This window comes from Salvelinus fontinalis, chromosome 3 (genome assembly GCF_029448725.1).
Source record: "Salvelinus fontinalis isolate EN_2023a chromosome 3, ASM2944872v1, whole genome shotgun sequence".
Taxonomy (NCBI): Eukaryota; Metazoa; Chordata; class Actinopteri; order Salmoniformes; family Salmonidae; genus Salvelinus; species Salvelinus fontinalis.
This window is the reverse complement of record NC_074667.1, coordinates 27,674,514-27,690,543: the sequence shown is the minus strand read 5'-3', so window position 1 is coordinate 27,690,543 and position 16,030 is coordinate 27,674,514. Positions and strand designations below refer to the sequence as shown.

At 41.7% G+C, this 16,030-nt stretch overlaps 1 protein-coding gene and 1 long non-coding RNA gene across 2 annotated transcripts; one reads left to right on the top strand and one right to left on the bottom strand.

The window, feature by feature from the left end:
* Nucleotides 1–1,887: 1,887 nt before the first annotated feature.
* LOC129842759 (cytokine-inducible SH2-containing protein-like) lies at nt 1,888–4,142 on the bottom strand. Its single transcript, XM_055911400.1, has 2 exons — nt 3,343–4,142; nt 1,888–2,745 (listed from the first exon to the last, which is right to left on the bottom strand). The coding sequence occupies exons 1-2, from the start codon at nt 3,749–3,751 to the stop codon at nt 2,276–2,278; spliced, it is 879 nt and encodes a 292-aa protein (XP_055767375.1). The 5' UTR covers nt 3,752–4,142; the 3' UTR covers nt 1,888–2,275.
* Nucleotides 3,428–10,877, top strand: LOC129842906 (uncharacterized). The gene is made up of 2 exons (XR_008757707.1): nt 3,428–3,517; nt 10,128–10,877. It is a non-coding gene; the product is annotated as an uncharacterized LOC129842906 (long non-coding RNA).
* The last annotated feature ends 5,153 nt before the right edge of the window (nt 10,878–16,030 follow it).

Genomic DNA, 16,030 nt, shown 5'->3' with positions numbered 1-16,030 from the left:
GTCTCGGTAATATAACTAAAACATCGATATTTTGGGTCCATAGCCAGGAAACTCCCCAGACCTTAATCCCATTGAGAATTTGTGGTCAATCCTCAAGAGGCGGGTGGACAAACAAAAACCCACACATTCTGACAAACTCCAAGCATTGATTATGCAAGAATGGGCTGCCATCAGTCAGGATGTGGCCCATAAGTTAATTGACAGCATGCCAGGGCGGATTGCAGAGGTCTTGAAAAAGAAGGGTCAACACAGCAAATATTGACTCTTTGCATCAACTTCATGTAATTGTCAATAAAAGCCATTGACACTTGTGAAATGTTTGTAATTATACTTCAGTATTCCATAGTAACATCTGACAAAAATATCTAAAGACACTGAAGCACCAAACTTTGTGGAAATTAATATTTGTGGCATTCTCAAAACATTTGGCCAGGATTGTACAGCCTGTGGGAAATCACCTCCCCAGTCAGCCACATTAAGCTTACTAGTCAACCTACTATGCATATTAGACTTTCATTTGGCACTGTACTGTCACTGAGTAGACTGATACCACATTTCAGTGATCCACAATCCATAGGCAAGGCTGTAAAGTGCAATACACATAGTAGGTTGACTGGTAAGATTAACGTGGCTCATTTCACAGTGGTTTCAGAGTCCCGCAATATGAGCTTTGAAACTAATATTGGTTTAATAAACTCTTCACAGTTGTGTTCTGTGGGTGTCACTGAGTAGACTGATACCATATAGGTAAGTCTGTACAGTGAAATGTAACTATGCCCCCAATTCTGAAGTGGAATACATCCACAGTGCGATTTCAACTGATTTGTACTTTTTTGTCAAATGAACTAATTCCTGTTTTTTTGTTGAATTTAATTCAACTTTTTTTTGTTTTGCCTCATCTAGCCCAAATATGGCATGATTCCATTATTTGTATCCATTTGTATTACTTTCAATTAGCGATTTTTATTTTGAAGGCGAACCGCATATTCCACTATTGTGGCTAAGCCTAATTGTGGCTAGCTTTACATAGGTGAAACAGACCAACGAGGAAGAGGGAGGAGGGTGGGTGGTAGAAAAAGCTTTGATGGGAAAGAGTCGGACAGAAATTATTAGGTACAGTCAGGGTTTCCTCCCTCTGTAGAAACGGACTGAAACCACACAGTTCAGAACCTACGCCAGGGTGCCCGTGCCCCATTGTCTAGACTGCAATATTTCTGTTAGATAGACTTAAAATAGACTTATGCAGGATTCATGATCTAGTAGTCGGAACTATGAAACTCAAATTTCCCGACTTGATAACTGGATTTACGCGGCAAGTAAAGTTGACAAAATAGTCAGCCTGTCTCTAATGCTTCACAATGCTGTGTGTGTGTGTGTGTGTGTGTGTGTGTGTGTGTGTGTGTGTGTGTGTGTGTGTGTGTGTGTGTGTGTGTGTGTGTGTGTGTGTGTGCGCAGGTTCCTGTTCATGTGCGCATGTGTGTGTGTGTTTGTATGCGCTTCTGTTTGTATGTGTGTGAGTACACCCCATCCACTGTTGGTGTATAAATAACCATGGCTCTGGCTCTAATCCTGATAAGAGATGTTCTAAGCATTGCTTAAATCCACTTCACGGAAAACACCTCAGGCATAATGTGTCCGTGGAAATGCTCCCAGCAAATCACTCAATGCTAATAATTTTGCCATGTGAGTGTTTTATGAAACCTGTTGTTTCAATTTCATCAGCATCCTTCTATCTGTGAAAGATAATAGAGCGTACTGCAGCAAGGTGTTGGTTTTATTATTACACTCTATAATTCCTGGTAGAGTAATTACTCCCTTTTCCAGGTTACTGCTACCTTCTATACGTCTGTTAGTGATGGTTTAGAATAGACCATGGGTTAGACAAGATGAACAAGAGACATCTTTTATTACATTTTTTTAACTATAAAATATATTTATTTGCATGAATTGACAAATAATCCATATAATGTCATTCTTATAAAATCCTTGACAAAATATTCAAGTAAACAGTATAAATGTTTGTAAAAATGTCATTTTAAGAGTCTGGTTCATGTGTGTCTGTATGAGAAACCCGAGGCCCAGTGAGACGTGTATAGTTCTACTCTTCCCAGACAACACTGCACTTTGCTTCCCATGGTGCCACTGTCCGGCTGAGCTGAGGCCATTTCTAACCCTATAAGCAAAAGGTAATAACCTCTGGCCCTCACTGGGAGGTCGCTAGTGCTACTGTGTGCCCTTCCTTGGGCTGGGATGGTTGCCAGATGACCATCATACGTCATACCTGGAAGGGGTAGTCCTGAAGGTAGCGCACTAGTGGGCATGGCAGGGGCAGCTGGTCCGGACAGTCAGTGTGGTGGTTGATGGTGAGGCGGGTAAGGTGCTGGAGGGAGGGGAAGGCCCGGGGTAGGGGACGCAGCAACTTGAGCAGTACTGCATTGCCCTTCGCTGCGGGCTGGGGCGGCCTGGGTTTGGCTTTAGGTTGAGGAGGGTCCTCCACGTAATGCTGTACAAGGCTGCAGACATCAGGGAAGGACAGCAAGTGAGGGGGACCTGCAGAGCTGGAGTCCAGCCGGAAGCGACCCCCGATGTACTCTATGCGCACATTGGTGGGGCCAAAGGCCGTCTTCACTGACAGGGTCAGCATGTAGAGGGGGTGGCTGCTATCGCGTACCAGGAAGGTTCCCGCTGACATCTTCAGGAGAGCGTCTCGAGCCTCACTGGCTGAAATAGACCCCCAGTACCAACCTGGAGCCAGAAACAGACCCCACACGTTACTACACATGACTACTGTGTTGTAAATCATCTTACAGCATCTACATAGACTTTAACACTGACACACACACACACACGGACATCACACACAATGAGGGCGGGGGGGGCATGGATTAAAAGCGGTGTGTTAAGAGACTGAAAAACAGCTTCTATCTCAAGGCCATCAGACGGTTAAATAGCCATCACTAGCACATAGAGGCTGCTGCCTATATACATAGACTAGAAATCCCTGGCCACTTTAAGAAACGGAACACTACTCACTTTAGTAATGTGTTCATATCTTGCATTACTCATCTCATATGCATATACTGTATTCTATACTATTCTACTGTATCTTAGTCTATGCCGCTCTGACATTGCTCATCCATATATTTATAAATTCTTAATTACATTATTCTACTTAGATTTGTGTATTGGGAATATGTTGTGAAATTGTTAGATATTACTTGTTAGATATTACTGCACTGTCGGAGCTAGAAACACAAGCATTTTGCTACACCCGCAATAACATCTGCTAAACACGTGTATGTGACCAATAAAATTTGATTTGATTTGATTTAGTAGGCGTACCTGAGTTCTGCAGGTACTGGAAGGTGGTGGTTATGCAGCAGAGGTCCTCTGTAGAGTCGTAGAGAGGGGCCGCTGGATTCTGACATGACCCTCCTCTCTCACCATGATCCTGCTGCATGCTGCTCATCGTCCTGGCAATCATATCCGAAGGTGGCCCTGGCAACAGAGCCCTGAGGTGAGGAAAGGATTGTCCATTTAGTGCATGGATTGGATAGGCTATAACACAGTAGTTACTATGGAGACAGACACATATGTCATAGGCGTGGCAAAATGGTTGTGATTTCCACTCCACAATGTTGGCAAATAAGATAAGTGCTGGGAGGGGGTGAGATTGCTCATGTAGCTTGCTTTGTGTTTGATGTTTAGGGAAATAAAAAGCATGAGCTGCCGGACACCCAGAGAAAATCATGACTGATGAAAATGAGTGAATATCAGACTACAAAAACAGTCTTTCAAGACTTGGCAAATGGGGATATATGAACCACAGGAGATTGGTGGCACCTTAATTGGGGAGGACGGGCTCATGGTAATGTCTTGACCGGAATCAGTGGAATAGTATCAAATACATCAAACATATGGTTTCTATGTGTTTGATGCCATTTCATTCGCTCCGTTCCAGCCATTATTATGAGCCGTCCTCCCTCAGCAGCCTCCACTGATATGAACCCATAGGAGGCACTTTGTTAAACGGTCAGACAGGGTGCACGAAGGCACTGATGCTGCCATTTAGATAAAATGTGGCGAATGTTATGTATGTAAATGTGTCAGGAATTTGTAGCCTAATGAAGATTATTTCCTACTTTTAGTATCAACCATGACTTTCACTATCAACCATCATAGCCGGGGGAAGCACGGGAGCTGGGTGCTGCAACACCCTATGATATATCTAAATAAAAATATTAGTTGACAAAGTTAGTACACTAGGCCTTTTCCACCTGTGTGAGTGGAGTAAAATACTCGTCAGCAGAGCATAGAAAAATAGTTGTCAGACATCCCCCTCCCCTGGAGGTCTGGCCAGCCAGATAGCATATGGACACCTCATAAGAAAGATATGTTTAGAATTACAGGAAATTAGCTTTAACACTAAACCATTTTCTCTCAGCCTCATGGCAAAATACATAGAATAGCAGGAAATTAGCTCAGAGATTCTTGAAAGTTGGGACACTCCTTGTCTGGCAGGGAAACCTTATTTCTATTGTTGAGAAAAAAATATTTTGTTGCATTATTTGAGCATAAAATGTACATTTATGGGGAATATTATAAAGGAAAAGATATGTTTTTGGAATTTTCCAAATAGTTTCCATATTATTTATGTTGACTATGCCTGGAAGTGCTCTACTCCGGAGCAAAGAATCCCATTTTCAAACTATGCAAAAAGTGTTTAAAATGGTAAAAACTGCCTATAATGGATATTAATAACTGAAAACGATCATATGTAGTTTTTTTCAATAGTCCTCTGTGACTTTAAAGAATATTTCTCCCAAAACTGTGATTCCTAAAAGATGTCCAGAGATTTGGTCAACTCTGTCAGATTTGTCTAAAATCCTAAACCAGGAATGAGCAGGGTCAGCTATACCATAAGGACCCCTTAGGTATGTCCTCATTACATGTAGTGCAACAAAAGCACTCATGTAAAGTTCTCTACTTTTGATAGATTTAAACAAATAATATTAGAATCGCCATGGTCACAACTCTAAATTGTCCAGTATACCACTTGAATAAAGAAGAAAAAATTAATTTCCATCAGATTTTTGTTGAAAGAGCTGATAGAATGGTTTTAATTGGGGATTTTCAAATTAATAATTTTCCATATTTTACAAATGTTTGTAGTGAACTTTTACATTTACAAGCAAAATCATGTATGTTTTGAGTATCTGTCATCAACTCCATCAGTGGCTTGTCAACTTTGTTACTGATGGAGTCAATATTTCTTTATATATATTCTGAAAGAAATATTTGTTTCACTTTTCTGCAACATATGCTTAAAGAATTTAAGTATTTATTGTGCTAAACCTGTGGGGTAATGTTTGCTTCATGCATTTTGTTTTATGTTCTAAATCTGGGGGGGAAAAAACATGCCGAAATACTAACAGAATTTGCCCTGGAGCATTAAATAGTGTTATAAAACAAAACAAAACATGTTTGGAGATTTCTATTACATATTTTAATTAATCTAATGTTAGAATTAAACAATCAAAAAATTACATTGTCCCGTCTTTCAAGAATCCCTCATTGCCTCATGGCAAAATGTGTTTACTAGCATGAGATATATAAGGCGATGTAGGTCACAAGGTCAAATCCGAATTCTTGACCTGCAATCACTTCCATTCTGGATAAAAGGTCCATTAACATTCAAAGTTTCAGCTAAAACTACAGCCATAATGTGCCGACATTTTTGAGAATAAAGGCCTAATTCCATCTTCGAATATAAAATCATATATATCATAAAACCTTTAATAATTATCCTGGCTTTGTTACACTCCGTCTGATACAACGAATACGATCTCTGCTAATACTGAATTTTGATGTCAAAACTGAAGCTACATTTTCTCAGCACAGTCAAAGTGTGAAATTAAAAGGAGCATATAGGGAGAAGAAAACATTATTACCTAGCCTAATAATTGTTCCAACAATACATTTTACTTACCTTTGAACACACAATCATAATGAAATTGAATCCAGTTGAAAAAAATGTGATAGGCTATATAACTATTTAACAGATCCAGTGATTCTTAATTTGTAGGAACAGTCGCTGAGTTCATGCTGTCATGGCGCCAATAATCCGACAAAAAAAATGTCTCATCTCAACAGACTATTCTGATATTTTGCCAAAAATAGAAAATCAGAACTTCTTATGGTGATAAGGAAATGTGTCAGTGTCAACCTTGGCAGAGATAGATAGGCTAGATCCAACGCAGTGATCCACTCGCCAGACACAACTGTTCTATGTTTTATTCTACAGAAAGACGGTGAGAAAACGCCTCTCTTGTAAATTCAGTTTTGCGGGTTGACGGAAGTTCTAGGAATCTAATTCTAAGAATAGCTTTGTATTTCAGCCGCGGCGGTGGCAGGGGCCAATTTTGCCCACTCGGTTTCTCGGAACTGCGCTTATGAGCTGCGCTGCGTTTCGATTGGCTCCATACGTGCTCGGTTTACTTCTCTGCTGCGCGACAGATCTATGGAAGCGGTCCAGCTGGCTTCACAAGTAATGCGCAGCTGATGACTTCCAAGTAGAGGACTTTCCAGAAAAGCTGACTCAAATTGACTTTAGCCACTGACTGGGCCGCCCCTTTATAATGCTCCGCCCCCTAATGTTCTATAGCAGGGATCATCAACTCAGTGCCAGCAAAGCCACTACACGACACCAAACAATACATTAATTTCACTATAATGGTGACAAACGGTGCCCACAAACTGTTAGGGCCTACATAAAGCTGTCCCAACAGCAGAGCTTCCTTTTCAGCACCATGGAGTGAATCCTTACCACTGCTACACCTGGCTATCAGCAGAGCCTTGTCTGGCAGCAAAACAGTTAATTCAGCCTCATTTACTGCCTTTTAAAAAATATACCTGATATGCTTAACAAATGTGGTTTCTACTGACAAACTATGGCATAAGGGGACGACGAGCGGACGAGAGGCAATCCGTAATTTCGATTAAGACATTAATGAGCGAGCTAGGACGGAGGTAGTCAATATAACTATTTGTTCAGCGCTTTTAAAATGTACAGTGACAGCATTCAGAACATGGGCCGTTCTTACAGTATTCTCCCTGTAGTCAGAACCAAAGGATAAATAAAGGGGGCATACAGTGCATTCGAAATGTATTCAGACCTATAGATTTTTTCCACATTTTCTTACGTTACAGCCATATTCTATAATTGATTAAATCGTTTTTTCCCCTCATCAATCCACACAATAGCCCATAATGTCAAAGAAAAACTGTTTTTTATACCTTTTTGCAAATGCATTAAAAAAGAACAACTGAAATATCACATTTACATAAGTATTCAGAGCCTTTACTCAGTACTTTGTTGAAGCACCTTTGGCAGCGATCAAGCTCTGTCAGGTTGGATGGGCAGCATCACTGCACAGCTATTTTCAGGTCTCTCTAGAGAAGTTCGATCGGCTTCATGTCCGGGCTCTAGCTGGGCCACTCAAGGACATTCAGAGACTTGTCCCGAAGCCACTCCTGAGTTGTCTTGGCAGTGTGCTTAGGTTCGTTGTCCTGTTGGAAGGGGAACCTTTGCCCCAGTCTGAGGTCCTGAGTGCTCTGGAGCAGGTTTTCATCAAGGATCTCTCTGTACTTTGCACCGTTCATCTTTCCCTCTATCTTGACTTGTCTGCCCGTGCCTACCACTGAGAAACATCTCCACAGCATGATACGGCCACCACCATGCTTCAATGTAGGGATGATGCCAGGTTTCCTCCAGACGTGACGCTTGGCATTCAGGCCAAAGAGTTCAATCTTGGTTTCGTCAGGCTAGAGAATCTTGTTTCTCATGTTCTGAGAGTCTTTATGTGCCTTTTGGCAAACTCCAAGCAGGCTGTGCTATACCTTTTACTGAGGAGTGTCTTCCTTCTGGCCACTCTACCATAAAAGCCTGATTGGTGGAGTGCTGCAGAGATGCTTGTCCTTCTAGAAGTTTCTCTCATCTCCACATAGGAACTTTGGACCTCTGTCAGAGTGATCATCGGGTTCTTTGTCACCTCCCTTCTCCCCCGATTGCTCAGTTTGACCGTGTGGCCAGCTCTAGGAAGAGTCTTGGTGGTTCCAAACTTCTTCCATTTAAGAATGATGGAGGCCACTGTGTTCTTGGGGACCTTCAATGCTGCAGAATATTTTTGGTACCCTTCCTCAGATCTTTGCCTTGACACAATCCTGTCTCAGAACTATATGGACCTCACGGCTTGGTTTTTGCTCTGACATGCACAGTCAAATGTTGGAACTTATATAGACAGGTGTGTGCCTTTCCAAATCATGTCCAATCAATTGAATTTATCACAGGCAGACTCCAATTAAGTTGTAGAAACATCTCAAGGATGATCAATAGAAACAGGATGCCCCTGAGCTCAATTTCGAGTTTCATAGCAAAGGGTCTGAATACTTATGTAAATAACATATTTATGTTTTTATTTTTTATACATTTGCAAACATTTAAAAAAAAAAATGTTTTCCCTTTGTCATTATGGGGTATTGTGTGTAGATTGAAGAGGATTTTTATTTATTTCATCCATTTTAGAATAAGGCTGTAAGGTAACAAAATGTGGATAAAATCAATGGGTCTGAATACTTTCTGAATGCACTGTACATATATTTTCTTGAGCTAAACTGGGGCTGAATGACGGGTCTCCACTGCATCACCAATATTTTTTTCTTGAGCGATCGTCAGCGGGCTGAGAACTTAATTACAAATAATTTGTAGACTGCAAACTGACCGCAAGAAGCCCAAACATATATATTATATTTGACTAAAACATAATAATTTCAAACCTTTCTGACATTTCTATATGACCACATACATTACACGGCGTGTACAAAACTGAACGGGGTTTGTTAGTAGGGGCCAGGCGCACCATTTTGAGTGCGTCAAGAACTGCAATGCTGCTGGGTTTTTCACACTCAACAGTTTCCCGTGTGTATCAAGAATGATCCACCAACCAAAGGAGGACATCCAGCCAACTTAACACAACTGTGGGAAGAATTGGAGTCAACACGGGACTCTGTGGAACGCTTGACACACCTTGAAGGTGTTCCTAATGTTTTGTACACTCAATGTGTACTGTATCTCTCTATTATGCATGGGAATACTTTGGAACAGATTAAAATCACTTGGAGCTGATTTGCTGGTGTTCTTACAGTCTTTTACATCCAGAAAATTTTGGGGGCCAAATAAAATCCCCCATGGGCCAAATTCGGTCTGCCAGTTGGGGAACCCTGTTGCTGCTGTTGCTTCTTTAACTTTGTGAATACTGTTTGTAAGCATATAAGAGGTTTAAATGTGTTTAGAAACAAATACGTCTCCAATTTAGCTTTTTTAAGATATAGGCTACTATCTTTATTTTACAGGACAAACAAGCTGAGATATGCAAGCCTATCGGGTAGACTAGAGACTAGAGTTCTTTTCCAGGTAGAGGCCTTTCCTAAAAATATTTCTCAGATATCATTTAACCTCAATCAGATTATCACTGTGGCATGTACAAACACACATGCCGCATGCACTATTGTATTTTAGTAAAAACAGAAGACAAATTAAATACACACTAAATATATTTTATTGTGAGATAATGTCAAATAATGAGCATTCTAAAATACTACAACCTGTTTTTGATCAAACCTTCATCTGACTGGCCTTTTTGGGGATAGGCAATAAGAAGGTGTGCCTATTTTAGAATGGGGGACAGGTCACAGGTGGTGAAACAATGGAGTGAGTGGAAAAAGGGAACATACACAAGTTATGTTGCATGACATAAATAGGTCTTGAGACTTTGTTTATCTTCAAACAAGCACTATCCATAGCCGCAGGAAGGTAAGGTGCTGAGCCTGATGAATCCAATTTAGAGCATAAGGCCTTTATTACTCCTGTATTAGCAGAGCAAAATACTCTTCAGCAGAGCAGGGAGAAATTTCAGCACCCCCCACCCCAAAACATCTTCTCGCCGCCATGGCACTATCAGGTTCACAAGGGACGAAAAAGTTGAGTAAAAAGAGGATTGGTTATACATGGAGGTTTGTATGTGTTTCTGTTCCTGTCACTCTCTAGCACTGTTCTCTGTTCTCTCCAGAACCCTTGATGAGGCGCTTGTTGCCCCTCTTCCCTCCTGGTCCACGTGGCAAACGCCTGCTTCAGAGTGTGTTCAATGGGATGGACCTCGTCATACAGAAACTCCTCCGCCAGCCCGTCCCCACCGTCAATCTCCATCTGTATGCATGCACGCATACACACACACGCACAGAAGGAGAGAGAAAGTACAAAAATGGCAGGAGAAAGAGAGAACACTGTTGAAAAACAAGATTAGTATACATGCAGTCACTTAACTGGGATATTATAATGTAAAATAAAGAGTAAGGGTAAGATGGAGAGCGTGTAATTGCTGAACATTTTTGGCGATCTCTAGACACTAGTCTCTCTCCACCTCATTCAGTGGCGGTTCTTAGGCTGGAGTACAACATCCGCTTTTTAATGCTACAGCTGTACCCTGGCATGGAATAGATGAACACAGAGAGAGAGACAGAAAGAGAGAAAGATGATGAGAGATTCTACAACCTTTCAGTTGTGTGATGTTTGGTGTGTGTGATGCGTGACATAGAGTCTCCTGTTGCCGGCCCTGGTGGGAGTGTTTGAAGATGAGGAAGTGGTATCTGGGCGTGTTCATAGGGATCCTGTAGGGAAGCTCACGGGTCTCTGTGGGCTAAGTGTGGACCAGCTAGATCTACTCTTTCTCTGTTTCCGCACACAATCACAATACTGATCAGGCTGAGTCAGTTGAGACTCCTCAGAGTGAATTTCAGAAAATAAAAATGGTGAAACATTTGATCCTTTTTATATACAACTATACTAAATATATTCACGTCACAAAATAAGTGATTAAAACACGCTGTTTCAGAATGGTCTACAATAGCCTCAAATGCACCCTCTACGGTAGCACCATGTTGTAGCCGCAGCACAGCTATTTTCTGTCTTATGGATACATTGACACAAAACCTAAGAGGCGCATGGTTCTCACCCCCTTCCATAGACTTACTCAGTCATTATGATGACGACTCCCGGAGGACGTCCTTCAACCTATCAGAGCTCTTGCAGTATGAACTATCATCTTGTCCATCCAATCAAACGATCAGAGAATAAGAGCACTTCCTCCCAGCTGCCCACTGCACTGAGGCTAGGAAACACTGTCACCACCGATTAAATTCTTGGTCCGACTCTTTTCTCTGTATACATCAATGATGTCGCTCATGCTGCGGGTTACTCTTTGATCCACCTCCATGCAGGCGACACCATTCTGTATACATCTGGCCACCTCCAAACGAGCTTCAATGCCATACAACACTCCTTCCGTGGCCTCCAACTGCTCTTAAACACTAGTAAAACTAAATGCATGCTCTTCAACCGATTGCTGCCCGCACCCGCCCGCCCGACTAGCATCACTACTCTGGACGGTTCTGACTTAGGTATTTGTAGTTGTCCACATATTCTAGGTGTCTAGCTAGATTGTAAACTCTCCTTTCAGACTCACATTAAGCATCTCCAATCCAAAATTAAATCTAGAATTGGCTTCCTATTTCGCAACAAAGCATCCTTCACTCACGCTGCCAAACATACCCTGTAAACCTGACTATCCTACAGATCCTTGACTTCGGCGATGTCATTTAAAATAGCCTCCAACACTCTACTCAGCAAACTGGATGCAGTCTATCACAGTGCCATTTGTTTTGTCACCAAAGCCCCATATACCACCCACCACTGCGACCTGTATGCACTCGTCGGCTGCCCCCCACTACATATTCGTCGCCAGACCCACTGGCTCCATGTCATCTATGAGTCTTTGCTAGGTTAAGCTCCGCCTTATCTCAGCTCACTGGTCACCATATCAACACCCACCCGTAGCACACGCTCCAGCAGGTATATTTCACTGGTCATCCCCAAAGTCAACACCTACTTTGGCCGCCTTTCCTTCCAGTTGTCTGCTGCCAATAACTGGAACGAATTGCAAAAATCACCGAAGTTGGAGACTTATATCTCCCTCACTAACTTTAAGCATCGGCTATCTGAGCAGTTTACGATCGCTGCAGCTGTACATAGCCCATCTGTAAATAGCCTAGCCAACTACCTACCTCATCCAGATATTGTTTTTCCTGTACTTTTTTTTGCTCTTTTGCACACCAGTATTTCTACTTGCACATCATCATCTGCACATCTATCACTCCAGTGTTAATTTTCTAAATTGTAATTACTTCGCTACTATGGCCTATTTATTGCCTTACCTCCTTACTCCATTTGCACACATTGTATATATATTTTTCTATTGTGTTATTTACTGTACTTTTGTTTATCCCACGTGTAACTGTGGTGTTTATTGTCACACTTCTTTGCTTTATCTTGGCCAGGTCGCAGTTGTAAATGAGAACTTGTTCTCAACTGGCCTACCTGGTTAAATAAAGGTGGGGGAAAAAAGGAATTTAGTACTGAAAGCATTAGCTACAACTAGCTATATTTTGTTGCATTTTTTTTTTCTTCTTCTGAGTGTGCTTTGAGGTCTGGACCTCGGTAATTTTTATTCATAAACATACACTCCTGTTCAAAAGTTCAGGGTTACTTAGAAATGTCCTTGTTTTTGAAAGAAAAGCATTTTTTTGGTCCATTAAAATAACATCAAATTGATCAGAAATACAGTGTAGACATTGTTAATGTTGTAAATGACTATTGGAGCTGGAAACAGCAAATATTTTATGGAATATCTCCATAGGCGTATAGAGGCCCATTATCAGCAACCATCACTCCTGTGTTCCAATGGCATGTCGTGTTAGCTAATCCAAGTTTATAATTTTAAAACAGTAATTGGTCTTTAGAAAACCCTTTTGCAATTATGCTAACACAACTGAACTGTTGTTCTGATTAAAGAGGCAATAAAACTGGCTTTCTTTAGACTAGTTGAGTATCTGGAGCATCAGCATTTGTGGGTTTGATTACAGGTTCAAAATGTCCAGAAACAAAGAACTTTCTTCTGAAACTCAGTCTATTCTTGTTCTGAGAAATGAAGGCTATTCCATGCGAGAAATTGCCAAGAAACTGAACATCTTGTACAACGCTGTGTACTACTCTCTTCACAGAAGTTTACACAATAAAACTTTCCCTTTACTGGGGAAATTGTGATCGAACAAACGCAATATTAGACACTTAATGCAACATACTGAAACAAAATGAACTATGCAAGAGATTTTGTTATAGGCAGAACTCATCGGAGTGGGATTCTATTGCATTGACACTTAAGACTCAACCCGAACTCTACACAGACCAGTGCGACATAACCAATCAGAGCATCAGTAGGCCTATATGCAAATAGACCCTTGCCATATATGGATCTGTACCATTTACTTTGATCTGGGCTGTCTTTACAGCTCTGGTCATGAGTAGATGTGCTTGTTTAGCGATCAAAGCAAGAGCTGCATGTAGCCACATGTGCACATTTTGTTCATATCCTTTGCTAATTAGTTCTTACATGAGCACAAAATGCGTACATTTCTAGACATCTTTGAAAAGCTAGTCAGTTAATTACATTTATGTCTTAAAGGGGTAGTGTTGTATTTTGAAACAGGCTTGAATAAGCTAAGTAGCCAATAGGCAGAGGGTAGCATAATTTGTCTTATTCTCTGTAATAATCGTATGGGAATAATAATGCATTTTATAACGTGGTTTCTTGCATCAAACACCACAACACCATTTTCAGTCACCTTGTCTGAAGGACAAGTGGATAAACAGGTTAATGTTTATCACGTTTTTTTTTTTTTTTTCAAAAGTCTCATGGAATGTAGGCCTACATTGAATACCACACATTGGCTGCTACTGTGGGCTGAATGACAGAACAGCTATTTCCATGTTAATATGTTATGGGATGCAGTTTCTCTATTGTTTTTGATGGTAGGCCTCCCCGGTAGGCCTACATTATGATCGTTACGAATCCCTTTTGCCCGACAGTCTAGGGGGGGGGGGAATGTAATGGGACCCGTAACATAACTCATGCAAATTATAGTAGTGAAAGTAAGAGTGAGAACAAAATAACCACGACAACTAATATCTACCGTCAAACACTCAGGGTTTATTTACAAACACACGGTAATGGGGGGGGGGGGGGGGGGGGGCAGGAAAAGGGGCTGAGCTGGACCCAAGGAAAGAAATAATAAGTATCCACAAAACACCCCTAAGCTAGGCTAGCCTACTTCACCAACAGCTAACTAACCAAAAATACAGGGGGTGGTCCGCCCAGTTCTAACTAGTGTTTATATACAAAGTATTCCTACGGGTAATGTATGCCCATGGGCAACCTGTCTGGTTACCCCCTTTTCCCACCGTCAAAAACTCAAACACCATAACCAAAAACAATACTCACAGGTGGGGACAAAGTGACATGTAGTTGCAAACCAAACAAGAGTCCTATAGACAGATGGCATTGACAGAGAGATTTGAGCTCCAGAGAAAACAACTGACAGGGTTTTTAAACCAAGGGAAAGGGAATGTGATTGGGTAAGGGAAAGGGAGCAGGTGTCTTCCGATTAGCGACTGATTGATGACTGATTGGGGAATGATGATTGTCACCTGTGAGTAGGGAAGAAGGAGAGAACAGAAATACACACAGGATACACACAGAATACCTGTATCCGTAACAATGATCAAATAGCCACATTAGGCTACTTGGCCACTGTTAAAACTGTAACTTAAAGCGGGTACAGCCTCAGTGTTCACACAACGTTCAAGGTTGCACTCAGCAGACCTGAAATCTGCTCAGTGCTGAGAATAATTGGAGGGAACATTACTTGCTCCTCATCTTTTAATTTTTATTTATTACACCTTTATTTAACCAGGTAGGCTAGTTGAGAACAAGTTAAACACTGGAGTGATAGATGTGCAGAAGATGAATGTACAAGTAGAGATACTGAGGGGTAAAGGAGCAAAATAAATAAATACAGTAAGGGGATGAGGTAGTTGGATGGGATATTTACAGATGGGCTATGTACAGGTGCAATGATCTGTGAGCTGCTCTGACAGCTGGTGCTTGAAGTTAGTGAGGGAGATATGAGTCTCCAGCTTCAGTGATTTTTGCAGTTCGTTCCAGTCATTGGCAGCAGAGAACTGGAAGGAAAGGCGGCCAAAGGAGGAATTGGCTTTGGGGGTGCTACGGGTGGGTGCTGCTATGGTGACCAGTGAGCTGAGATAAGGTGGGGCTTTACCTACCAGAGACTTGTAGATGACCTGGAGCCAGTGGGTTTGGCGACGAGTATGAAGCGAGGGCCAGCCTACGAGAGCGTACAGGTCGCAGTGGTGGGTGGTATATGGGGCTTTGGTGACAAAACGGATGGCACTGTGATAGACTCCATCCAATTTGCTGAGTAGAGTGTTGGAGGCTATTTTGTAAATTACATCGCCGAAGTCGAGGATCGGTAGGATAGTCAGTTTTACAGGGTATGTTTGGCAGCATGAGTGAAGGATGCTTTGTTGTGAAATAGGAAGCCAATTCTCGATTTAATTTTGGATTGTAGATGCTTAACGTGGGACTGGAAGGAGAGTTTACAGTCTAACCAGACACCTAGGTATTTGTTGTTGTCCACATATTCTAAGTCAGAACCGTCCAGAGTAGTGATGCTAGACGGGTGGGCACCTGACTGATGGTTTTAAAATTGCCTTTGGTCCGACCTCTCGCAAACACACTGTCAGCAGCCTCTCTAGTTGCCTACTTGAGCTGACTCCGAGCTGGGGTAGTTCGTTTCACGTCTCTAAAAAGGCAAATTCAGGAGGCAAATCCGGGGGACACAAGCGAACATAATGAACAAACCACTGTTCATGATTCCACTTGTTCGCCAGTAGGCATGCACAATTAGAACTCAGTCAGATCAAGAATATAAGCGTTCTTTGCTTTGATCACCCCTGGGACCAATATTAAAATGTTGACTCATAATTGACTTTCTTTATTGT